The 26,911-nt window shown below is 43.5% G+C and overlaps 1 protein-coding gene across 1 annotated transcript in view; it reads right to left on the bottom strand.

The window, feature by feature from the left end:
- Positions 1-16,277: 16,277 nt before the first annotated feature.
- EPDR1 (ependymin related 1) overlaps positions 16,278-26,911 on the bottom strand; it is a 31,542-nt gene continuing 20,908 nt past the window's right edge. The window contains exons 2-3 of the mRNA XM_072853687.1: positions 21,791-21,999; positions 16,278-18,874 (exon numbers count right to left, since the gene is read on the bottom strand). Of these exons, the coding sequence (XP_072709788.1) occupies positions 18,684-18,874; positions 21,791-21,999 (400 nt within the window). The 3' untranslated portion in view covers positions 16,278-18,683. The remainder of the gene's footprint in view (positions 18,875-21,790; positions 22,000-26,911) is intronic.

Below are 26,911 nucleotides of genomic sequence, written 5' to 3'. Positions count from 1 at the left end.
AATTGCGTACACAGGTTTTCTCCAGAAGACAGAACTAAATATAATTGTGCTTTAGGTTATTTTTCAAACTATGTGTTAATTTCCAAATTAAATGTAAAAGAAATTCTAATTGGTTATGTATGTCTGCTACCTGTGGCTGCTTTGCCCTCTCTTTCATAGGCACATCTGCACTGTGCATTTTTCTCATTGAAACAGAAATAAATCCTATTCCAAGTTTCTTCCTAAATTGAAAATATAGGCAAAGAAGGTCAGCAAAGAAGAGGTTAAGCATAATTTCTAACCTTACTAATCCATTCAAGCCATAAATAGCAAGGTGATTTGGTTTCTTAATGCATACTATGACTTTAAAACTAGTAGTAAGGAGTCTCCAATGCTGGAAAGTTGAAGATTATTAAGGGTTATGAATATCAACCAGTACGTAGATGTTAGAAATGGGGGTATAAAGCAGGCCAAAGCTGTGCTGGCTCGGAAGAAGTAAGGGTTCCAGAGAAATTCTAATTTGAACAAATCATTCTGCAAAATCCACTGTACTTTGTCCGTGTGCCATCAGCTTTCACAAAGGCAAGGCGTCGCAGTGGGACATTTCCTGCTCGCCCCGTGCAGTCTGGTGCTGAGCGCCAAGTGAGAGCAAACATGTTGCGTTTCAGACCTCCAGACTGAGACATTGCATGCTGGGTGCCACAATGGCAAAAAAATGGACAGTCCTCGCCTGGGAAGGTAAAGCTTGCTCTGGAGTTACCTTGATGGCCTTGGGTTAACCTTTGGGCTTGACTTTGAAGGTGCCCGTTCGCAGTCCTCCGGTTAGGGTTTGGGTCTTGTTTTGAGTTCATTCACCTTGAACAGCCATGTAGCTCAGTATCATGACGCCCTGGTGTTAGCACAGAGTTATACACTGGATTTTTCAGTAGATTATCTCAGTTTTGCTGTTCTGGTTCAGGTCTTCCCCTGGTATCCTTACAAACATCCCTGTGGCCTAAGCTTGGGTCCTCTCAAGGCATTTCATCCAAGAGGAACTGATTATCCAGATTATTAACAAAGGATACCACAAACTACATTGTATGGAAACCTCAAGCAACAGGGACCTCTTGGATTCGCACGCATGCCTGTGTATATGCACTACAACTTGGGAGGCCAAACATTAGCTTTTCTGTTTGTTGGGTTGGGACTACCTTTTGTGGTGCTTCAGGTGCATGGAGGTTAGACCCGTGGGGTCTGTGCACCAAACAGGACACCCAGGCAACATCACAGAGCCTGTGAGTGATGCTGATGAGCTCTGAGCTGAGCATGAGCAAAGAAAATCCAATTTGTGCAGAGCACCAGCTTGCACGGCTCCTGAGCCTTGACCTTATGAAACACAGTTATAGGCAGAAGGCTGCTCTTTGCTTCCGCTTTCTTTTTCTCTGGAGCTGTGTCTTTAATCGCAGTGAGTGCCACCCCTGCGTGGTCTGGCATGTGCTCGTTAGGGGATGCTGAGCTCCCAGCAGCCTCCTGCCAGGAGTTCATTAATTACAAGAACAGAAGCGCCGCCTGTGTTCTGTGCCAGCGTGTGGCTTCCAGGTCTTTGATGGCGTGTGTTTATGCAATTGCGGACAGCGCTGGCGTCTGCTGTGCCTTGCAGGGTGACAAGGAAATGACAGTAAATTCAAGGGTGTGCTTGTCCACCGCTTACGCAAAAACATCCAGCTTTCATCATGCCAGAGAGCGGCCAATGTCAGCAGTCAGTGTTATGAGGTCACTTCACCGGTGTCATGTCACATGTCCCCTGGGGTAGTTGCATGGATGGACTAGCAAAGTTGAGGGGATTCACATTTTGCTTCAGAGGCAGTTGACCAACATGCCACTGCTGAGGTTGTTTGCCTGGATTTCACGGATAGCAAATGCTAAGTAAGAGTCAGTGGCTCGCTCGGCACCAGCCAGCGTAGCTCCACTGGATGCTATGGACTGACACCGGTTTGCGCCCTGCAAGGATCTGGCGCACAGTCTTTTGGGCCTCCTGATTGCTGTGAGTCATACACATTCCAACTGAAAAATAAACCCATTTCAAGACAGTTTAAAAATGTAAAATTAGTGCTTAGTTTCTTGACTGCGAGCATCAAACCTGGCCAAGGCAGATATCTGTAATTTTAGAACGTCTCAAGAAGATTTATAAATCTCATGAAAACACTCTTTTCCATCTCCCTGGTGATTTAGCCTTCCACTTGCTTTTTAACTTCAGTCCATCTTTAGATCCTGTGGAAACAACACTAAAGCTAAACACAGAATGAGAATGAGCTCACACCATCTGCAAAGACTTCTCTCCTGGAGATGCTGTGTTTAACTTAGGAAGACCCCTACCAGGGCAGCCGGAGTTCAAATGAAAAGCTTTCTGTAACAAATGTATTTTAAGGGTGTATACAGCAATACAGAGCACCACACTCGCTGATATCCTTGCCAGGACTTGCTACAAAGGAACATCAAAATAGAAATGAGTTTCATGAGCAGATGTCAACCTTTTTTAATGTTAGACTGAAACAAAGCTTTATAGGAAAAGGAAAATAGAGGAATAAGACTGGAAAAACTTAATATAATGATCATAGCAGTGGTGGAAACTTCCAAACATGGTGTTAATAACCATTGCATGTAAGATGAACAGTCTTCTTAACAATAGTTCCTATGTAAATAACCACAGTAATAATGATTAGTGTTTTCATACTTGGCAATTACATATGTTATCCTTGTATTGTACATATATATATATAACATGCATCTGTAATATAATACGCTGTTAAGAGTGAGGGGTGAGGTGTTCTCAACTGCCATCTGAAAAGGGATCAAGCATTTTAGTACCATAAAGGAATGTTTACAATACGCTTGTGAGTGTTTTACAATACTCAAAAAATGGAAGCAGTGGGATGGAGTAACTGGAAAAACAAAGTGGTATGAGAGAGCTTGGAGCAGAGGCCAGCCATAGGGTGGGTAGAGAAGGAAGGACTTTTGACAGGAAAATATAAGCTTAAACTTCAGCTGAGCTCTGCAGCTACTGCAGATAACTTGAAATAAAATACTACGAACTATAGAGCCAACACGCCTGTGCTCTTCCGAGAACTGCATAAATTTAGGACACCAGTTTTTCTTCTTAGAGTTTTCCAGTCTTCCAGAAAGATATTTCACAAGGGAAAATAAAAAACCGCAATGAACAATGAACAAATAAGGAGCCCAGATCATTGCCATATTGGACCTGGAACCAAAGATATTTGATAGACTCTTTCATGATGCTCCTTCATGCCCATCTGCAGATTCCAGAGCCCTTGAGACTCCTGCTACTGAGCGTTGCATTGTCAAGCTTGAATTGTCTGCTGGGATGCTGCTTTCCTGTCATACTTGCCAGGAAAACATGTGGCTGAAAGTCTGATCTGAAGCTGAATACTTTATTTCTGTTATCTGATGCTACACAATGGGTGAGACTAACTTCTCAGTGTCTGTCAATGAAATTAAAAAATGGACTCCCTGGATTCATCTTCCAACAAAATAAAAAAAATAGACTTCCCATGGATTAATCTTCCAAGATCTGTCTGGTATGAGGAAGATCTGAAAGTTCAACTAAATTGTCCTTGGCTCCATACTTGCATAAACTCACATAAAGTTTAGGCTTTTAGTTTTCTAAAAAAATTAGATAATGCAGTAGTCCAGGTGCTCTTCACAGAAGGCTGTACTACAAGTATATTACCATTACAGCCAATAAACAAGAGCTATATTCTTGAAGGCATTCGCAAACTCACTTTTTGTAGCCCAGTTAGCCAATTATGCTACTCCAGCAAGCATGGTGATGGAACCAGGTGTTTTTATGCAATAAAGGTCCTCACTGAGTGGAAGCTAGCCAACGTTATTCCAATTTACAAGAAGGGCATGAGGGAAGACCCAGGAAACTACAGATCTGTTAGTCTAACCTCACTACCTGGAAAAACTATGGAGAACACCACACTGGTTGCTGTTGAAAGGCATTTAAAGGACAACACAATCATCAGGTGCAGTCAACATGGGTTCACAAAGGGAAAGTCCTATTTAACTAATTTGATATCCTTCTACAATAAGGCCACCTGCCTGTGGATGAAGGGAAGGCAGTGGATGTAGTTTTTCTGGATTTTATTAAGGCTTTTGATATTGTCCCTCACAGCATCCTTCTGGACAAGTTGTCTGACTGTGAAGTGAGCAGGTAGATGGTGTGCTGGGTGAAGAACTGGCTGAAGGGCAGAGATCAAAGGGTTGTAGTGAATGGGGCTGCATCTGGCTGGTGACCAGTCACCAGTGGTGTTCCTCAGGGCTCAGTTCTAGGGCCAGTTCTGTTCAATATATTTACCAATGATCTGGAGGAAGGAGTTAAATGCACCATTAGCAAGTTTGCTGATGATACTAAACTGGGAGGTGCTGTTGACTCTCTTGAGGGACAAGAGGCCTTGCAGAGGGGTCTGGATAGATTGGAAACACTGGGCAATCATCAATGGCATGAAATTGAACAAGATCAAATGCTGGATTCTGCACCTGGGACGGAGTAACGTGGGACACAAGTATAAATTGGGAGAGGCGTGGCTGGAGAGTAGCCCTGCAGAAAGGGATCTGGGAGTGCTGGTTGACAGGAGGCTCAAGATGAATCAGCAGTGTGTGCCTGATAAACACACCATAACCAGCCAGTCAAAAAGGTGATTATGCCGCTGTATTTAGCACTGATGTGGCTTCACCTTGAGTATTGTGTACAGTTCTGCGCCCCACAATTTAAAAAGGGTGTTAAGGTACTTGAATGCGTCCAGATAAAGGCAACAAAGCTGGTGGAGGGGCTGGAAGGCATGTTCTCTGAGGAGCAGCTGAGGACATGGAGTTTGTCTTGTTTGGAGAGAAGGAGGCTGAGGGGCAACCTCCCTGCTCTCTACAGCTTCCTGAGGAGGGGATGTGGAGAGGAAGGTGCTGATCTCTTCTCCCTGGTACCTAGTGCCAGGGCTCAAAGCTGGCAAGGGCTCAAAGCTGCATCTGTCAGGGGAGGTTTGGACTTGACATTTCTTTACTGGGAGGGTGGTCAAACCCTGGAACAGGCTTCCTGGAGAGGTGGTCGATGCCCTATGCCTGTCAGTGTTTAAGAGACATTTATTTGGACAATGCCCTTAATACCATGCTTGAACTTTTGGTCAGCCCTGAAGTGATCAGGCAGTTGGACTAGGTGACCGTTGTAGCCACCATCCAGCTGAACTATTCTATTCTATTCTATTCTATTCTATTCTATTCTATTCTATTCTATTCTATTCTATTCTATTCTATTCTATTCCATTCCATTCTATTCCATTCCATTCCATTCCATTCTCCTGCACTCATGATGAGTCGAATAATGTCAGGGTTTTTTCAGCTCCAAAAACACTTTCAAGGACACATAACACAAAGGGTACAAGTGGAAACAGGATTTTATTTTACTTTTCTGACTCTGTTTCAGGGCAGATGCTCACAAGCATTAACACAATGCGCAAACAGAGCTAGGAGCAGGCTGATGCAATCTCAGTTTAGCTTGAAAAAACATCACTTGAAGTCTGGCAAAGGAAAGTCAGAGAGCTACAGAAAGCCGCAAATCCCCTACATCTTGTGGAGAGCCGTGTGCTATTGAGAGTGCATGGGGAATACCGATTTCTGGCTCACTCGCATGTCTCTTGTGAGAAGGAGTTAATGGCACAGTTTGTATCCGGCATGGTTGCTATGAACTCCACCTCTCCAGACAAGTTTGCCCATAGAGTTTCTTGCAATATCATGAATTATGGGCTGTTTATCTTCCTGGTGAATGTCCTTCACCCAGGCACAGCAGAGAATGAACATGCCGGTCTGTAAACATCATTCCTTCATAGGACGTGCTTTATGTTGGCCACACGTCCTTCCTGAAGCCTGCCATATAGAATAACCCAAACAATGGGACTGCCTGGAGCCGAAAGAAAGGGTGCCAGCTGAACCCAGCCTCCTTCAAATCAGAGGCAGACACGGGGTCAACCCACAGATGATACAACAATCCTGAAAATATGTAACTGGTATTGAAAACAGTCAAATGAACGATAAAATATTAACCTTTGCCAGAAACAGGAAAGCAGATAACCAACCGATGCACAAAGGTGGCTCTTTCTAGAACAAACTCAAATGTTTTAAGAACGTGATTTCCTCTCTTTGTTGGTAATGTATTTTTTCACATGAATTTGTATTTTGGCATGCAAAAACCCCCAATCCCCAAACATTCCCACACCTGGTTTATAATTATGTTTTCTCTTTTGTTTCTGAATTATGTTTTTCTTTTAGCCTTTGAGAAGAAAGGACTATAAGCAATGTCATGTGTCACTTAGGATGCAAAAACTCAAATAATGTGGCAGCATGAATACAGGCCAAGCAGTCACTCTTTCCTGAAGAGTAAGAATGAGGATCAGTACCAATCATACACAAAAGAAGAAGAGATGCACGGTATTTTCAAAAGTATGACACATAGCAGTAAAAAGCATACTTTTTGCCTTCCAAATCTTGCTCCGCTGTGCTTCTTGGCCAGCAATGCATGAAAAGCGCTCTCGTGCCTGCCCAGTGCTTGTATTGCACGCAGGGAGAGCTGAAGAGTAGCAGCTCTTGATGGGGCAGCAAGCCTGGAGCCCTTCCAAGCACAGGCTGTTTTGCACAAGCAAGAACCCCTGGGGAAATGGAGCCAAGGGACGAGCAGAGCTCACTCCTGCTACAAACTTGGAATGGGCAAGAGAGCCCAAGAGAGCCAGGGCATGAGCGGTGCCTTGGAGGTGCAAGAGCAGCAGGCAAGAAGGCAGCCGAAAGGGCCCAGAGGAGCCCTGACAAGGGGCTGTGCTCAATGCTACAGGGAACAAGAAGCAACCTCTGGGGGCCACCTTTGGGGCCCACCCTGGCAGTCTAGAAAGCTTCCTGCCCCCACATGCGGGGCACGAGGGCCACCTTGGTGGAGCATGAGCAGCAGGCACCTAGCCAAAATGGCCCAGAGCAGCCCTGTCAAGGGGCCATACTCAGGGCTGCACAGGAAGGCAAAAAAACCCCCGGAGACACTTGCTAGCCTACCCTGGGGGAAAAAAAGCCTTCCTCCCCGCAGCTGCAGGGCACGAGAGGCCATCTTCATGGTGTATGAGCAGCAGGCAGTAACCTAACCACAGCAGACAGGAGGAGCCCTGACAAGTGGTCGTGCTCAGTGCTGCAGAGGAAGGCAAAAAACCCCCAGGGACCAGTGCCAATCTTCCCCAGGGGAAAATTCCGTCCTGACCCCAGAACTGGCAATCAGCTATTCCCTGAGCATGTGAGCAAGACCTGACCCCTTATCCCACAGGCTGCTCACGCCTGCCAGGAGATACCTAAGCCCTGTTCTCCCCTCAACCTGGAGCCATCTCGGAGGCTTCCGAGAGTGGCCACATGCCCCCTGGCCTGATTGACCTTGGGGACAAGAATCCTCCCCGTGCCCGGCAGGACACCAGTGGGTGTTCCAAAGCACTGGGACACCTTGCAGTATCCCTGCGTCCCACTTGCTATGGCTGCTGCCCCTGGTTCCGCAGAGGAGGAGGATTGTGAGCTCTGCAGGGCTCCTCAAGAAGACATTCCCTTGGTCTTGCCACTGCTATTCAGCTGAATAACCTGATAGGATCGGGCATCTCTAGGAGTTGGTGTTTCTTCTCATGTCCAGCAGCCTCATCCGGCCTCTGGTCTTCCTCCCTCAGCCCCCTCCAATAATACCACTGACTCCTCAAGAACTTCCTCTCGTATGTCTTTGGGCTGCCCCTGGGCCAGCTTTGGCAGCAGGACACAGGAGGATGTGTGTCCTTTTATCCTGCCCCGGGGCATTGTGACTGCTGCGTTGCTGGGTGGTGGCCCTGTGACATGGCGGTGACGGGGCCCCCATGCGCAGCCCTGCCTACCACCCCTCTGTCCAACATCCTTTGGAGGAAGGCCTTTGGGGTGCTGGCCCCGAGGCAGTCCCCGTGCCCAGGAGGCCCAGGGGGCTGTCCCTGCCCTTGGTGGCCATGCACTGGGCACAGCTGCTGGGCGTCCCTGACTCCTCCTCTGCCACTCGGCTCCCAGGGACAAACCTGGTGCTGTTGCTCTTCTGTCAGGCCGTGGCAGAAACCAACCCTGCAGCCCAGAGACTACCCCTATTAGCCATCCCCTCTCTGTGCCAGAGCTAACCTCCATGAGGCCATGCAGCGAGGAGGACCAGGGACACAAAGCCTTTTCCAGGGGTATAACAGGGGGTGGTTTTGGCAGCTGCAGCCTGGAGGAAAGCCAAAGTGTAACCAGAGCCATAGGCTGGGATGGACGGTGCTAACAGACCACCATGGAAATAAGACAGGCTTTGAAAAACCAGTGAGTGGAGGTGACGCTGGTGTGGTGGAAAGGTTGGCCATTTTCAGACCTAGAACATTTGGATCTGTGCCCAAAGCACAGCCAGGCAAATGACGACTCTTCCAAACTGTAAAAATAGCCCATGGCTGCTATCATCATCACATCCCCTTCTCCCACTGAAACCAAGCTGCGCAGTTGGCCGTGTTTATACGGGAGACAAAATATGCTTCAGCAACAGGGTAAAACTTCCACAGCTCATTTGTGACTTTCACCTTTCTGAGAGTTATTTCTTTAGCTCGCTTTGTGGCGAGATGTCCAGATCTCATCTAAAACTGTGTCAAATCTCATTTTCCTTTAGGATTTAGTATTTTGAGTACTGAAAGAGTAAGGAAGGTATTGTTCTTGTCGTTTGCACCAAAACTCATATGTACATTCAGGTAAAAAAGGGCATTTATACCATATATTTGGTTTTGATGCCAGAGGGGGAAGAAAGGGTTTTGGTTCCCTCTGTATGAGCTTTGCAGATATATAGAGACCATGCATGATTTCCTCACCATTCCAAGGGACATTTGCTCCTATGCTGTTTATGGTGAGGTCTTCTTGGAAAGAAGTCCTGAATGTTTTTTGTTCTTTACCACATTTTTCCTTGCACTTCAATAGCTCTTCTCCTCCTTTGGCCTTCATCCTTGACATCTTTCTTGAAAGGGATGGCAGCCCTCTCAGCCTTTGTCTTGCTCCTTCTAGTTGTCGTCATCTTCTGTAGGCCCTGCATGCTCCTAATCAACTGCTTAGTCTTTGCCTTCATCCCAGACGGAATTTATGTTTCTTGAACCTGAGTGATGAGAAATGCCCGTAGTGGTACAGGTGAGTGCTCACCAGGGCTTTGCACAATGCTTGCCTTTCCTATGGAAAGGCCTTGCCCGACACACAAGAATGCATTTGCCTGTATCACATCTGTGGCTCATAGTCACCCTGTGACCTGCTCATGCCTCCAGGAACATTTGCCTACTCCCATGTTTCTGAGCTGTAGCAGAAACTCATGGCGCTCCCCCTGACGTTGTGTTACCTATTTCTACCCTGCAGTTCTTCCCGTGTGGTTTATTGATGTTCGGGGTGTCCCTTCTGTCAGAGCGTCAGCTGGTAGGGACCATGGGGGCCGTAGAACTATACCGTGAGATACAGCTTTTTCTGGTTCATGGATGCCATGTAATCCAGAATATGATGTGCCCAATGAATGTATCTTTTGGAGAAGGCAGGAAGCCCACATATCTTGAACGATGGTTTTCTGCAATCTAAATTCAAAAGACCTGACCGTGAACCTCACTGTTTCATACATGTGATGACATCAAAGTGTGAAGCGTGGACATTCACACCTGAGAGGTGTGTTAAGGGGGCTTTCACCCATCAGTAGCCTGCTGGAGTCCAGCTCCGCGCAGCCACGACCAGCAGATCCAGCCCTCTGCCAGCCGTCTGAGCAAGGAACGGGCTGTGTGGGTGGGCTCTGAAGGTGAAGCTGGTGGTATCAGTCTAGTCACTTTCAAAACGGATGTCTGCCTCCTAAGGGAAGAAGAAAACCACAGCTGGCATTAACTGAGCTTCCATTTTGGAAGTTGCATTGGAGAAAGTGCCAAATCAGCCTAGACACTGGAAAAGCTACAAGAGATGAAACACTGGTGGGTGACCGTGATGCAGTTAGTGGCACTGCTGTCTGTGGGGAAATGCTTTACTCTCCAGGAGCGTGAAGAAAGGTTGCGGATGACTTTTTAAATGAATTCTGCAGGCATTTAGTGAAGAGGAAGGTTGTTGCTGGGAATGCTGACATGGGTATGGAGTTGGCTGGCCAGGTGGCTGTCTGACACCAAAAGGCAACTGCCTCTCTTTAAGAGTCCCTGGGCACCTGTAAGATAGCTGCAAAGAAGGACTGAAGATTTTGCTTTTTATATGCCCACCTGAAACCACCTGAGAATGTTGATGTGATTAAATTACTGGTTTTGTTATTCAGGTACAAAGGACCTTCTTTTATTTTCTTTAATTAATGAAAGAGACTATGGAAAACAATCTATCTTGTAGCACAGACTTTGTGATTAATTGGTTTGCAAAACTGGTGCAGTGAGTGCAGAAAGCTGCCAGGCTATGTCTGTTCTGTTAAAGAATCTCAACATTTTGATGCAAGCTCAGCGTGATGAGACAGGCCCTTGCACATGTCCAAATGCGGATCTGATGGATCAGCAGGCAGAGCGAGGCTAGAGACAAATTCCCGTGCCAGGAGTGCCCCCTGTGCAGAGGGCTTTGAGGCAAAAGACTGTCAGTAGCAAGGATTTCAGACTCTCTGGAATTTTTAAGCTAAACCCGATGTTTTGAGTTACGCTTGAAAACAAACTGGTAGCCAGTGCATTTTAAGACCATGCTTTCCTCTTTGCAAAGGGCCCCACAAGGCAAAGGGATGCTGAACTAGCACATCCTGACATAATTAGCTCTAGCTGTACTAATTGCATTCCCATATAGTGCTGTATCTAGCAGCAATCCAGACTGGAAGTAACAAATTCCTAGATAATTGCACTGACTGCCACATCAAAAAAAAAGATCATGTCTTTTAGCCAATGTAGATGGAAATTTTTTTGGAAGTGCAGGTGTTCCTTGGCTTTTTTCTTTCTTTAACAATTTCTTGGCTTTTCTTTTCTTTTTTGACTATGGCCATTGATGGCCTGATCTGGGGTTTATATCTCATCCCAAATGTTTTCCTATGAATGCCTGTTACACAGCAGGGCCCTTCAGTGTGAGGGTTTTCAGTACAAAGCATGTGCTGTTTACAGCACTCGAGTGCAATGATTCTGCTCACACCCTTGGGATCAGGTGGTCCAAAGTTCATTGTAGCACTTGTGACACCTGACCAAACACATGCCACATATGTCTTCCTCCTCCGAAGCCCTTTGACAGCCATGTTTCAGGCAGCTGCTGCAGAAATAACGGAGGAAGCTTTAAAGATGTATTGTGCTTGGCCGCCCTTGCCTGGTGCTTTTGGCTGGCTGGGACACGACTCGCTGTGGAAGCAATATCCGACGTTTCCTTCTGCTCTTAAAAAAGATCCTCCAGAGAGGGAGATTTCATTAGCGAGCAACACGTCTGACGTCATGCTAACGCTGCTCTAATACAGACAGTATTAGCCCCAGTCTTTGAAGCGCAATAGCGCTTTGCTTCCTGTGGCTTAGTTTTTGCGGTTGCCCGTTTCACAAGTCCAGCTCGGGTGGCTCGTGTGATGGGAAAGGCAGCAGGTGCACGAGAACATGTCCTGCCTCGCTTCGTTCTGCACTTCTCCCTCTGATTATTTCTCCTAATGTTTCCCATGGGGACCATCTGTCCTTTTCATCCACATCTGTAAGAGTGAGACTGTTGGAGCAAATAATCCTAAGGGCAATATCATTCTGGCAGGGTGAGCTGGCACAAGGTGGAAATTAAATGGAAGGGAGTTAGGCGCTTTCAATGTCCAAATTCAGCAGCTCAGTTATGAAAATGTTTCTTGGAAAGGAAAGAACAGGGTCATAAGTGCTGACTGTTGATTTCCACTGGCTGGAGATGATTTCGCGCTCACTCTGTCCACTTCAGCGGGAGGTGCAAATGTTTGGCACTTCCTTGAAGTGAGCCTGAAAGGCCAAATCCACCCAAAGCCTCCTTCCCAAGGAGGAGGTGGAGGCCCACCCAAAGCCTCCTTCCCTCCGCAGGGCACCCAAAAGCCCTGCGCTGGTCCCTGCAGGGCCGTTGGGCTCTGAGTGAGCAGCATGCGTGTGAGCAAACCCCACAGGTACTCTGTCAGGCTGGTCAGGTGTTTCAGGGATTTGTATTGCTTGAGAAGAATTGCTGATGTTTAGGAACCTTTAAATTTGGATTTGGTCCCTCATGTCTTTTCTATAAACCCATAAAACAGGCTGAGAAGGGGCAGGCAAAGATGGTTCTCTGTCATCTTCCTTTCTTTTTTTTTTTTTTTTCCTTTTCTTCTTTTACTTGGGGTGTGGTTGACTGGTTTCTGGGCTAGCACTCTGTTGGCATACTTTAATTTTGCCTCGTCTCACTTCTTTTCTCACCTTGCTCTTTCCTTGTTGTTTTTCTCCCATTCTCACCTACATGCAACATGAACCTTATAGATTCCTTGAATGGGGATTTCCAGTCTAGGATGTCGCAGCAGGCTGGAAACAGGGAAAAATGTCATCAGTTTGGGTAAGCTTTCTCCCATGATAAGGGACACTGCCTATTGCTCATAGCCTGCTCTGTGTTCAAGCAAGCGCCTTCAATTAAAAAAAATCCAGGACAGATCCTGTGCTGGGATAAAACATCATCTTTCTTTGGCAACGTGCAGAATACCGAATGTACACACAAGTAAAGAAACCCCGTCCCTTTGACAGGACAAGGTTTGTAGGAAGAGCCAATATCTTTCACTAGCTCAATTGGTATGGTTGGGAAAAGTCTCAAACTTTAGGCAAGAGCCCCTCTTCAAGCCCACAACAGAAGCAGTGTCTTTCAAAGCTGAATGACAGTTGAGAGTACTTATTCAGAGTTCAGTCCTTCTGACAAGCTGCATTATTTATTTACTTTAAAGTAGAAGTTCTAAGGCTGAAAAACTTTAGCTTAAAGCTACAGATTGCTTTATAGATATAGCTTTTGTGTCACTACAAGTCTTTGGATCTTTCTACATACCATTTCTTTAATTCTAAAATCAACATTTTCTGCTGATAATGAAGTTTTACATCATTTCTATAGAAGCCTGCTGGGAGAAAACATCTGTTCTTCTGTCCCTCTATGAAGCAACTGCTCAAGAGTGAGCTATGGTCACACATACAGGATTTAGTACAAGATATTACTTTAGTAAAGTAAATGCAATGCGGGCTGCCCAGCATAGCACCTAATTTTCCTTTGGAGAGATGTAGGCTATTTCTTGGGGCGAAGCGTCTACAGCCTCTCCAGAGCCCCCTCCTCAGAGGTTTAACACTGTCATGGTACTTGGGAGTCACTTGGGCCACCAATAACAGGATCTCTGCTGTCACTCATCATTACTTTCAGTATTCCCCCGTGCTCTTACCAGTGCAAGCTGCTGCCAGCATCAAGAATGTCTATCGCTATACAAGTCACTGAGTATGGGATATTGCAGCAATAAGCAAGGCCGCTACCTGGCACCAAGAGGGTGATTAAAAAAGCCCAAGCTCTGCATCCCTATGACAAATCACCCTATCAAACTAACAGAAGGAGCTCTCATATAAAGAAGAGAGGAATCAGCTGAAGCAACCACATCAAAAATGAATTTCGAAATGGCACGGCAATGAGAGGAGAGGAAGGGTTTTTCCCACACCTTTGCAAGCCCCATAGGAAAGTGCAGAAGACCCGCCAGCCCTGTGTGTGGGGACAGCAAGGTCCCTGCTAGACCCTTGCTTGTCCTGGGGAGTGGGGGATGGAGAGGGGACAGTGAGGACAGGCTGGGGAGCACTGTCCAGCCGCCCGGGGGGCTGTCACAGACTGCTGGATGGGGCCAGGTGGCATGGGTGCAAACTCCTGCTGGCCGGGCTGGGACGGCAGCGGCAGGGGCAATGGGAGTGGACATGCTTTCTCCACCGAAAACAAAACTGAGTCCCTGGCCTGGCCTGAACGATAATTTTACTGCAGAGGGTGAAACCCAACCCTCTCCTTCAGCGTGTCACGGGCTGTAATCCAGAGCTGGCAACTCAGCTGCTGCTGTTTCAGGAACATCAAAGCTGTTTATCAGTGTTGGGCAAGCGTGGGAAAATCCCTGGCGGGGAGCGGGGCAAGCCCAGCAGGCTTTCCTTTCCTCTCCTTTCGTTTTGCTCATGAGCCCCTTTGCCTGGTGTCAATGAAGCCCGAGCTGAGCCCAATTAATGGTGATGGCCAGGTGCTGAGCGCATGTGCAACAACCCTATGCACTGAGTGAGCATGCAGGGGTGCAAAAGGTAAGCCCACATGGATAACACACACGCATAATTTTATTACACATTGTAAGGCAGAGGCTGGGGACCCTCCATGACATTCGTTCTACTGTAGCAATGCCTCCAGGCCTCCATGGGCCCTACTGGCTGAGGCGGTGATGTTGGCCCAGAGCTATCACAGTCAGGAAGACAAGGGCAGGTGGAAAGCAGAATTATTGCTCCTACTTTGCAGAGTGGGAAAGTAAGGACCCTGAAGCAGGTTCCCACAGATGGGGTGGTGAGAAGAGTAATTTTTCTGTCCTCCAACATGCTCAGCCTCCGCTCAGAGGCAGCAGGCAGCACCCCTCCTGAAAGGCACATATATTCCTGTAGCTAAACAGGCAGGTCACCAGTCACTCACTCATGCCTGCAAAATGTGCACTGCTGGGCTATTTGTTCTTACTTCAAACAAAATATCATACTATAACTATGTGCATAATTTCATTCAGTAGGCAATTTCAGGCTCTACGCTGAAACAGCCATATCAAACCACGTGGATCTTTACCCTGGAGCGTGTTAACTAGTATGCGCTCCAAGTAATGTTTGGAAATTTACTCTAGCAGCTTCATAGCAGCATCTCATCATTCTTATCCTACCTGTCACTGTTTTCTGAGACTACTCATTGGATCATAAGCTTTTCTCCCTCTCCTCTTACAAAGCAGTAAATGCTTAGAAGCGTTTAAAGACCCTTCCAAGCTTGCTTTATGCCTAAGTGCAGATGTACATGCAGTCTCCTGGAAAGGTAGCTGAGGGAGACCTCGGGATCTTTACAGTCAGGGACCTCTGCCTTGTTGTGGGGGTGCGCTTTTGAAATCTTTATTCCTCACGGCTAGGGAGCAGGCAACTAGCTGATGATTTCCTGATGTGCCTTTCCGTCATGTGGGAACGTCCTGCAGCTTGCCTTCAGCACCAGTTTGTGGCTGAGGATGCAGGACATGCAAGATGTGATGCAGGAGCTGCGCCGAGACCTCTCATCTATTGGGATTTTGGGGCACTGGCAATTGCACCTGAGCCAACACTGCTCTCACAGTTGGTCACCTACATGTAGTTCAGCATATGTTGTTCACATTTGGTTACGGCTGGCAGCGCTCTTGCACTTGAGATAAGACTGCTGGCAAAATTAAAGATGTCAAGTCCAGATCAGATCCATCAGGTATTTAGGTGCTGAACTCCCACTGAAATAAAGGCAAGTGAGGGTTGTAAATGCCATTTTGGAAGTGGACGCCACTGGCATTAGGAAGTAAAGGGTGGTGGGAAAAGAGATGCAAGGCTGCAAGGAGTAAGTGTGAGCACTAGAATGAAATGAACTTCAAGGCGGAAAACACACAATTTTTGTTAGAGTGTCCCAAAATAAGAATATTGTATTGTTTAGAGATTTCTTGACTAAAATTTACTTTGACTATGGATTATTGTATTTCTTCCTACATTCTTCATGAAACTTGGCGTGCTCTGGTAAATGGCAGCACTTCCATGGTGTGCAGCATGGCTTGAGGCAGCAAAATCTGGCCCTAATATTAGAGTTAAGCAAACTGTTAAAATAGGAACTGAACCAAATGCCCAGATCTCCTCCCCAAACTCAAACTAAACCTGTTTTGAGGTTCAGGAATGTTTGGTTAACTTTAAATAAAACAATGTTGTGTTTCTACACATCCTGCTTTCAGCGAAGCCTCCAAGCAGAAATACAAAAATATGGCAGGCAGATCTTTGTTTGCACTATTTCTGGCCCAGCTTAAACCAGGAAGCACTGGAAATCTCACAAAACCAGCTTTGTCTCACAGGATATCCAGCTCCCAGGTTCTGTCACCCGGTAGAATACAATGTAACCCATGTACATACCGATTTATTATTAATTTTCCACCCAGATAATAGTGATAAACAAATTCCCCAGAGTATCAGACATATGAAAGCCCTATTTTTACTTTATTGTGGTGGCACACTATATGGCTACTTTAAAGTCCTTTTATGCTCATTCTTATTGAGCCATTGGCACAGTCGCATAAAGACAAAATGTGTCTTGTGGTACATGATAACAAACCACAGCAAATGACAAAAAAGATAACAAAACAGGCATACGCCATTTTGTACTTCATATTTGGTTCATGGCTAATTTAAAACACGTAATCCAAAAATTTGTTGTTTGACACCTCTTTGACAACTCTCTTTATTGAATTTGCAGAGCATAAATACAAAGACAACAGCATTGTTTTAGAGGTACATATTTAGCCATATAAAATTGCCCTGTATGTCACGGCAACATTTTTAAAGCACTTCTGTGTACTAGACTTTTGCAAATTCATATTCAAAGGAACATTTAATGTTATTGCTAGAAATGATATCACTGTCAGCAAAACATAATACAAACACCCTGATTACTCAGCCATCTGCTCTACCACAACAAAGTCATCCCAAACGATACAGTACCACAGCTTCATGTTTGCTAGCCAGATTTATTATATTTTCCAGATTCTAACAAGACACAGATATTAAGAAATGCATGTTAATCATTGCCCTAATGAGAACAATATGCAGTTAGCATTTAGGTTGTCACAAAAAATACAGAAGAAGAGTACAGACCAAATGCACTCTAAATTCAAGGAAACCCAATCCTTCTTTCCACTAGCACGTTTCAGTGAAATGGTCATGTCTGAGAGAATTTTTTTGATGAACTACCTAAATTTTAGCAGGTATGTGTATATGTTTTCATTAGGCACAAGGCAAAGTAAAATGCCATTCTGACCAGAACTGTGAAAGCAAAATAACCACTGTACCACTTGCTTACGTACAAAAAACTATGAGCATATAAAGTACTAAAAGCCAGCCCAGCATCTCTCCTCCAGAGACACCAAACTTCCCAGTGTTGCACTGTTTTCAGCCAGACAATTTCTGGAGCAACAACTACCCAACACGTGTAAGAGGACAAGAATCTGGCTTTAAACGTATTTGCAAATAATAAATAAAATGCATGCCTAGACTTACAAAATAAGCCAATTAATTTCATTTGGTAAAAGTGCAAAACCCATCACCATTCCACACTTCTGAGGGCCTGAAGGTGCGCGAAGATTTGGTTTGAATTTTCTAATGCAAAATATGTGCACTTCCCGTGCTTGTTTTGCTTAGTTATTTATTTCTCTTAAGGAAACTTTCACTCTGACCACCAGAAAAGGATGTGGAGATGATAAGGTTTGAAATGCTGGCTGAACAGCAAATATGGCAGGCATCAATGGAGTGGGTGCAAAAGAAAGCAAGATTGTCATTTCTGCTTAGATTGCAGTGCCTTGCAGTCACACCATACAGAAGATATCTAAAACCTCTCCCTCTCCCTCCCATTCCTCCTCCCACCTCCCCACACCGCTCTGTCTTTCATGCCATTAGGATTGCCAGGCACTGCAAAAACGCTAATTTAGCCTTTACTAATTATGCACTAAGAACAGCTTTTTTTCACTTCTACCTGGAATTATAAAGGTGTTTTCGTACTCTTTGAGTAAGGAAAGACTTTTGAAAATAGTTACAAAATATTAAAGCCATTTAGAGTGCAGTACCTCTTAATCTCTTTGCATAGGTTAAAACTAGTATTGCCTTGAAAAGTGGGTGCTAAAGTAAATATGATGGAAAAATGTCTCATTGCACCCTATTGGAACACTTCAAAGTGTAGTAAATGCAAGAAAACTTTGGCTTACTTTTTCGGGGGATGTCCCTCTCCCTCCTTCCCTTCCTTTCACATCATTCTCTCAAGAAACAGAAAAGAATTTTTTGCATGTCAGCTAGCATTACATGAATAGAGCTGCTCCTGTTTCTTTTCAGAAGGAGAAAAATCAGCTCAAACATTAGACTACCAGCTTCCTGAAGGGCAGAAAGAAAAAAAAAAACACAAAGAAAAACCAAGAGAATGAGTTTCCATACTTTTGATGTACATTGTTTAAAATGGGGTATTTTTTGGTTAGGGATGAGGTCTTACCCGGGACAGATTTCCCCTCCCCTCAAGTCCCCAGAAGTAACAACAATGACAAAATCTAGCTTTTCCTTCTTGATGTTGCCATTATTGCAGTCTGCTTATGCTTTTTCTTCTTGAAAAAATAAATAATGAAACCTTTGCAAAAGGAAAATCAGCCACAGCTTAAATAAATAGTATCTATAAATATTATCTTAGTGGTAACAATATAATACTGCAAGTGCATCACTGAACAGATTAATGTGATGAAAGAGATCTTTTGTGTTACATATTTTACTCAGTTAAATGTTTATGTTCTCTTTCAAGTGAAAAGTTGCAATTCCCAAAAGAGCAATGATAAGCTTGAAAAATCAGGTTAGACGTCAGCAGCTGACTATTAATAACCATCCTCTTGGCTAATATTTGTTTGCCCGGGGCAGCCAGTGTGTCCATAATCAGCATTCGTCCTTCATCTTCCTCGGCTGGGCTGTCTGGCAGGTGCTGGGTGGGGTAAACACTGAGGGGTCGGCAATGCCCAGGTGTAGATCAAAAAAGCGAGTGGAGGTTGTCACGCTGTAGTTCTTCGTGTAGGTTTCCTGTACTGGGTAACAGTCTTTGACTGTGTAAACGCCGACCCAGGATTCCACTGTAACCAAGCAGAAACGTGACTACTTTAGATGACAAACATGAATGAATGTGTCATGATGATGTCAGTCAAAAAATTGGCCATTCCTCAAGCAAAGCCTATAGGCTGGAACTGCCCATAGTTCTGTCCATACACATGGCAACACCAAGAAAGGCCACAAAACTGGTATAATTTGGACACCACAATGATTTTAAACCTGAACGTGTTGGTGTCAGGCACATTTCAAATCATGATACTGTCATGGCATCAGTATGTCACCTTTCAAGTATATGTCTACTGAAGGACCATCACTTCTGCTTACTCCCAAATTTACTTGTGTTCTGCACAAGTCTGATTTCTCTCATCTCTCATGCCACTTGCATGTCCTCACTGACTTACGTCACCAGTAAAGCAATTAAATGGTCTGTTTTCCCAGAAGGCAAATTTTGGTGCCATCAGCTTGGGTAGCATGGGGACATTTCACCTTACACTCTATTCTTGACAAGTTGAAAGGTGTGATTACTGAAAACCTGTGGTCCATTTCACAATGTTGGCCCTCAACACAGCCTTTGACACGCTACAACACTTAGTCCCCCCAACTATGTGGGACATCCGATTCCTTCCTGTGCACAGGAAGTTCTGCACTCACCTACCCAAGGAAGCACTTGTTCTCTGCTGTGCTGGGGACTCCTCTGCACCAGAACTGACAGCCATAACATCTTGCTTCCACAGCTTTTGGTCCTCTATAATCTTAACTGTCATTCTTACAGTGATGATACTCACCACATCTTTAATCCAAATAAACATGACCTTGCGTCATCTTTTTCCATCTTACTGTCTCAAGCAGAGAGGGTCTGTCTCATTTGAAGAGGAACATTCACAAATACAAGTCCAGTGCCTCCATCTCTTCTTTTAAATCATTCCTTCTGTTTACCACCATTGATTCTTATGATCATTATCATGTTCATTTTTTTAATTCCTATTCCTCTCAAACATTTCCACCGGTTCATTAATTATTTCAAGATTACACTCAATGCTGATCTCCTCCACGTATGTGATGTAGCAAGTCTGTCCCTTTTTAAAACTTCAGTTTAATTCCATGATGTGCTTATCTCAGAGGTGTTCTCTCGCTCTCTTACCCCCTCATCCTCTGCCATTACCTCTACTTTCACCACTAATCTATTTCTGCAGTCAATACCATCGAGGTGGTTTCCTCTGAACACCCTTCACTTTTAAAACCTCACTTTTAAATCTCTTTTCTTTATCCCATGCATCTCTTCTGTGATCTTTCTTTACCTCTTCCATCACACACCATCCAGTTGGCTCATGTATTTCAGATCTCTTGATAGTAGAAACTCATGAGGTTAAAATACAAAATTACCTGCTGTGACCATTAATCAGTTCCTCTAAGTGATACTTCTATGATTTTTTTCCAGTCCCAAGGAAACTTATTTTCTCTCACTCGGCAGCTATCAAACATACTTCCTTTCTGTCCTTCCAGTGTGATATCCTGCACCACTATCACGTTATTGCAAATAGATAAGCTGTGACATGAAACGCACATACAGTATCTAAAAAAAGGGTGGCAAGCTGAGCAATATATGAACATACCTCTCCAGGGCATCCTAATATACCAAAAGCATTCTGACCTCAATGAGTTTGGGTTTGAGTATCCAGAAGTGGAGGATTCTTTTCCTCAACAGGTCTTTTATCAGAATTTTGAATGAAAAAATAAGACAAAATATAATGGTATCAGGGTAGCCTGTATCTCTACTGAAACCTTTGTAATTTTAACAGAAATATAATTCCTAGAATCCAAGGCAATATTAGCTGAAAGGTGGATGGGTAGATAACTTCAAGATATTATTTTTCTGAATGATCATACAGAAAAGCACTGGAGATACAAAATACTACAGGATAAAAATCACACATCATTAACTGAAGGTATCTGGATATTAAGTTCCATAAAAGTTAAAAAAATACTGGATCTGAAAAACAAAATTCTTGGAGTGAGTGATAATTTGCCTCTTGTAGAATACCAGAGGATATATCGACCTAGTTACAGAGGTCTAATGACCTTATCCTTCATTTTCTACTTCATTCTTTCTACTTTCATTCAAGAATGAAATATTTTCCCCTGGCTAAATGCTCAGGTTCATAACCAGTCTATATCTTAGGTGTCTATAACCATAAGTATTGCATTAGCTGAATAATGCCATAAATTTCATGGGGGTTTTAAAATTATTTTTATAGTTGTCTGGGTTATCAGTAAACCATAGATGAAATTGAAGCCAATGTTTTAATAAATTGCTATGCATCCAAAACCTAACATACTGTACCTTGGAAGTATTTTCCAGCCTACTTTCTTTTATGATGCAGGTGTTCAGCTGCCAAATGCAGAGCTAAACCTCGTGAGTAGATGTTTCTTACTAGTGTAGTGCATAACAAAACTTAAGTGCATATTAACGATATCTATTGCTGCAGAACCATGTATTGGATGTATTCTATAATAACATTCCATACTAGTGTGTAGACACACACTGACACCTACTTTGTTTCTATTATGCACACTCTAGTTCAAGTGTGCCCCTAATGATATTACTAATTCTTCTCTAGATAAATTTTGGATACAAGCTGCTGGATTCAGATGCAAAATTATGCTGTTCCATGCCAAAATCTGAATTCTTTAGTTCATGACATGAACTAAAATACAATCAAGTCCCTTTGACATATTTGATCCTGCTGAGATATGAAACATTTTCTTAATAAAATGCATTGATAATAAAATGATATGCTGTGCACAGGGTATATTTATTATTTCTTCCAGCAAACTTTATAGAAATATGGAAAGCTGGGGTGAAACATGAATAATTTTATTTTTCCCTGGGTAGCAGAGACAATGATTATTATTAAGATGAAACAAAAGCATGCACATACATTTCCTGGCTGGTTTTCTGTCAGACCATTCCTGTACCATAATTTCATCTCCAGGTCCCCCAATGTAATACTGATCTTCATAGGTTGAATTGGCGGGAATATCATATGGATCCCATGGCTCTGTCAGAGCAATCTTCGAGCAAAGCTTTGTAACTTGTTCAATCTGAAACATCACTGCATCTTTGTAGAGCAATATATACTCAAAGAATCTGAAACATTAAAAAAAAGCAGTTAATATATATAGTCTTTTTCTATACTAAGCAAGGAGCATTGCCGATAAGTAAGCTTGCCTTTGGCTTCTCAGTATAAGACCATTTTCACTTGCATTAAACTTTGCCAAACTTTGAGAAAGTCTAACCAGTTGGGCTGCAATTTCCCATGCTGAAAGTTTGTCTCAGCTGACTCTTTCCAAAATAAATAAATCAGGCTGAACTGGTTCAGCCATTTCTGAGAACAACAGAACAACTTTTCTGAGAACAACTGAGAGAAAAACATGTTATTATTCCTAGTTTTGTTTTGTTTTTTAATAACTGTTTCATTAAAAAGCTCTAGTGCCTCCATGTTTTGGAGAAAGGGCTTGAAATTTGGCAGGGGAAAAGTTTTTAATGAAAGATGCCCAGATTTGGCTAAGTTATAAGCCTTTGAAAAAATCTGCTTGCATAGGCTGGATAGATTCAATTCCCCATGAATGTGGTAGAGGCTTTCTCTGTGCTGGTTAGATGTGGTATCTGCCATCCTCACAGATGCTCCTCCATGGCAACCCATGTAGCTCAGTGGGACATGCCGGTGAAGGGGGAAGTACATGGTCCCAAGTGCAGAACTGAGAGACTTTCCCTCCTAATGGCAAAGTTTCTCTCTGGAAGCCACCAGACTCAAGAAGTACTGAAAGGAGAAAGCAGAGGAGCAAAATAGTAAGGCAGAGATAAGGAGAGGTGTGGAGATCAATGAGCTTGAGAGGCCAGAAGATTAGGTCAACAAAATGGATAGTTAACAGGGATTTAAAAGCAATCTTCTATAGAGTATGAAGTGACCAAGCCCTGCTCTGAGGAAAGATGATAAACCTCTTCATGGACCTTTTCATCTAGTTACTCGTTATAGTAGTTGGGTCTACCACAAACACTGTGACTTTGCTTTCATACCTATAAAAAGGAGGTGATATGCTCCTTGCCTTATAACTGGGGACAGAAACAGAGAGAAACTGAAATCAAAATTATCAGAAGTACCAGCTGGTTTTGAATATGCAACCAGAAACACCAGAAGCCTAACCTCTCCAGGGTACTTAGCACGATCAATCAGATAATGAGTTGTTCAAAGCACAACTCAAAGCATCCTCATGCGTGCTCTGCACCTTTTGCAAAAGAGAGCCAGGAGTCACTCTCTAAACCCCCCAAAACTGTGCACTCATTATTAGAGGCTTCCCGTGAATATCTTGGCTTAAGTATTTGGCTACAGTCTACTGTTATGCAGTGACTCCAGAGAAAAGGAAGGGATGGTATTAATTCCCTCAAACAACTTCATCTTGCCTATCTGTAATAGTGTCTTTCCATCTGTAATTCCTTGCTTCATTCATGATGCTGCCTCCATTTCCTGCAAAGAAAAATGGCTTGGGTGTCCTTTGTACAGTGGTGTCTTCCACTTCACAAACCTGATGCTAGCCCCTAACACTATGCGTCCTGTGCTGTCAGCAAGATGGGAAGCTGGTGGAAAACAGTGCATAATCCATGTAATTGAAGAGATGATGCACAAAAGCAAGAGGGGACCTTCTCTGTGGTATTTCCCAACTCCTGCGTGTTTGTCTTTGCAGTCTTCACATTCTTTTGGGGAGGATGTAAAGTTTACATAAAATAGGGCTGACAACAAAACAATTTACAGTTTTAATTGTTGCACTATACAATTGCATCAGACAGGAATCACTTCACCCACCACTGACACAGAGGTTAAACGTTGCACTATGAGAAGTGTCTAAGCATGGTTAAAAGCATCTGAGCAACATTCCCATCACTTCTTGAGAGGATCATTTATCCACCATGCGTGGAAACATAGGCAGGCTAAATGGCCTTAGCCAAACTGAAGGGTGATGAAGAATGTAAAAGGGGACAAGGAGGCTGACATGAGGCAAGTTGGGGCATACCTCTCGCGCACGACCTTGCACAACACGGGAGGTAGCTTGTCCCGCTTTCCGTGAGGGAGTCAGTCACTGGGAACTTCCCACACATTAGTAAGAACTTCTCACACAGAAAGGCTGATAAGCTGCAAGACTATGTATCAGCTTCCCTGCAGTAAATCATTCTCCTGCCCATATCGTAAAATATTTCTGCTTCTGCGATGACTTTTACCAACCTAAACTTGCCTGCCATTTTCTTAGTCAAAGGCAATGTCTCCACAGTTGTGATACACTACTGAAGAATTCAGTATTATATAAACTGGTTTCTTATGTAAACCCAAGCCTGTGACCACATAAGGACATATGTAACTTTTATATCGTGTTCAGTCCAGAGAACATACTCACAAGAACACCAAAATACACTTATTTATGTGTTTGCAACCAGGCTCTAATGACTCAACTACTGTTCAGCTGGCTGCCCAGCAGCTCCCATAGAAGTGGGATGGGGAATGCCTTATAGATGAGTCTATCAATTTGTTTGAGACATTTGAGTGATAATACAGTCATTTTGTGAAAGAACAAAAAAGCAAGATATTAGTGAAGCATTACAAACTACTAGGAGTAAAATTTAAACAATTACATTGCTTTTTAATTTTAAATCCTTACTTAAAACTTATTTCACACAGAAATTTTATTTGCATTTTTAACAGTATTTTTTTCATGTTTTCTTTTTCCTTATCCTTTCATTTATACATTATTTCATGGAATAAATATCTTTTATTCTAAATTTTGTAACCTGTGAATTGATATCATTGCATGAGGGACATGTGCCACCTTTACTCAAGTGAAACAGTAGTTCAAACTTCAATCTGACAAATGCATGTATTTAACTTTCAGCACATGGATAGCCACTCTGACTTCAACAGATGGCCTGAATACTTGCAGAAGAAGGGCCACAACACAAAAAAGCCTACTTTCTTGACTTTGCCATCTTCCATGCATACAGCAAGATGTGCATTATGAAACAACAAAGAAAAGAAGAATTATAAAAATCCAAACAAATCAAACTCATCACCAAGCATCTCTCTAGCACTCATTCTGCAGAGCAAGAGGCTCCACCACCTACATTTTGGTTCTGGGAGAGGCAGAGTGAACATATGTGGAACAGACACAGTTGTACCAATTTGATGCGCTGCTGGGATGAACTCAGCAGCTACGGTGGCACACACACAACATGAGAACTGCAGAGAGTGTGGCTCTACTCACTGTGCATGGCAGCCCTGGGTAAGCAGTGAACATGATTTACACTGTCAGTATTCAACCCAGATGTATCTCACATCCAAGTTTTAAAGAGAATTGCTCCTGTGTGTGTCCTGGAAATAGCAAGCACAGAAACCTAAGATTACACAGGATCTGAGTTTAACTGCATATGAAAGGTGAATGGTTAAGTTGTTGTTTTATAAAGAGAACTATTTACCAGCCAAAATTAATAACAAAATGTGCATGAATATAAAAATGACAATCTAGCATATTTTAAACCAAAATATTTAAAAATAATTTCCTCTTTTTTTTTTTTTTACCAGCCAAATCCTAAGTATACTGCTTCTATTTGTTTTAGGTGCCTGAGATTTCATTGGCTGCTTGAGGAGAAGCACAGAGTCCTGAAAATAGGTCTTGGCAAAGAAACAGAAGAGGAAATAATTTTTAATTAGTTTGTTTTTTCATAAAAAGTAACACATTTGCAGCCTGTGCCCACCTCTAATATTATTTTTATAATAATTTCATTCCTTAAACTGTTAACTTCAAGAAAGCCCCAACCTGTTCACTGGGCACATTCAAACAGATTTGAAGTTACTTGGACAAGTTACCCTATTTGCCTGACTGAGATTATTTCCCTTCCTTTCCTATCCTAATCCATCCTACCCTGTCCTATGCCTCACACCCTTTGTACACTACGCCCTTAACGGGACTCTCTCATGGTCCTCAATACTCCCTTTGTCTCTGCCTGAAAATGGATAAATTCCAGCATATAAAGACACACACATGTTTTTTGCTCCTATGCTTTAAAGAATTTCTTAACACTGGACCATATCCTGCGCAAATAATTCCATTGACTTTGCTGGAAGTAATCACGTCAGACAGGTGGGATACATGCTGAGTTCAGTACTCTCTTCTCCTGACCTAAGGAAATTATTTTTCTGAATAAGAGACCAACTGAATTCAATGCAAGGGCAGAATACCATGCCCACACAATCACGAGGCGAAGCACTTGCGTTGAGGACATACTGTGAGGAGTGGGCGTCCATCCAAATACTGTCCTATCTCTGAGATTCCTCCTGAAATTTGGGGAGATAGTTAGAAGTGCCTCCCAGGAGACAGCCCAGATAACATAGAGACACACTCTTGGACCTTCATAAATGACTGAAACAAATAAACTTATCTGATGACTTGTCTTTTGAATGGATTATTGTTCTGCATGTTATGAATGTAATTCAAAACAATGAATTATTTTTTAATATTTGTCAGGGGAAAAAAAGTCATTAGACTCAAGACCATGCTACCAGCTCTGTTTCCGGTACTCAGTCTGCACCGAGTCCTGCCAAAAAGTGGCAGTCCTTCCCAGCTGTCAGTCCTAAAGCGTGCTAGCCTGCCCATCACCTAACACATCCACGTGACTCCCAGGGTTTACTTCTGCCTTACTTCTGAAGGCTTCCTCGTGAGCATCAAACCTAGAAGGAAGGAGCTGCTTGCTGTCTGATTGCCTTTGTAGTGACTCAGAGGAGCAGAGGTGCTGGCAGTAGCATACCAAGACCCGTGTGATGCATCAAAGCACATCAGACAAGGTCATTTGCTAGAGTGAAGCAAAATAATGGTCTGAGGTTGAGACTGGGTAAAAGAAATTCCTTGTGTGCTAAATCTGGCTCTACATCATTTAGCTCTGTGGCTTCGAAAAGTAACTTACAGTACCGGAGCCTTAAAATGCCATTATTGTTATTTATTTTTTGATTGCTGTAGCA

Source organism: Ciconia boyciana, chromosome 2, assembly GCF_034638445.1.
Source record: "Ciconia boyciana chromosome 2, ASM3463844v1, whole genome shotgun sequence".
Lineage (NCBI taxonomy): Eukaryota > Metazoa > Chordata > Aves > Ciconiiformes > Ciconiidae > Ciconia > Ciconia boyciana.
This window is presented reverse-complemented; position numbering and strand designations above follow the sequence as displayed.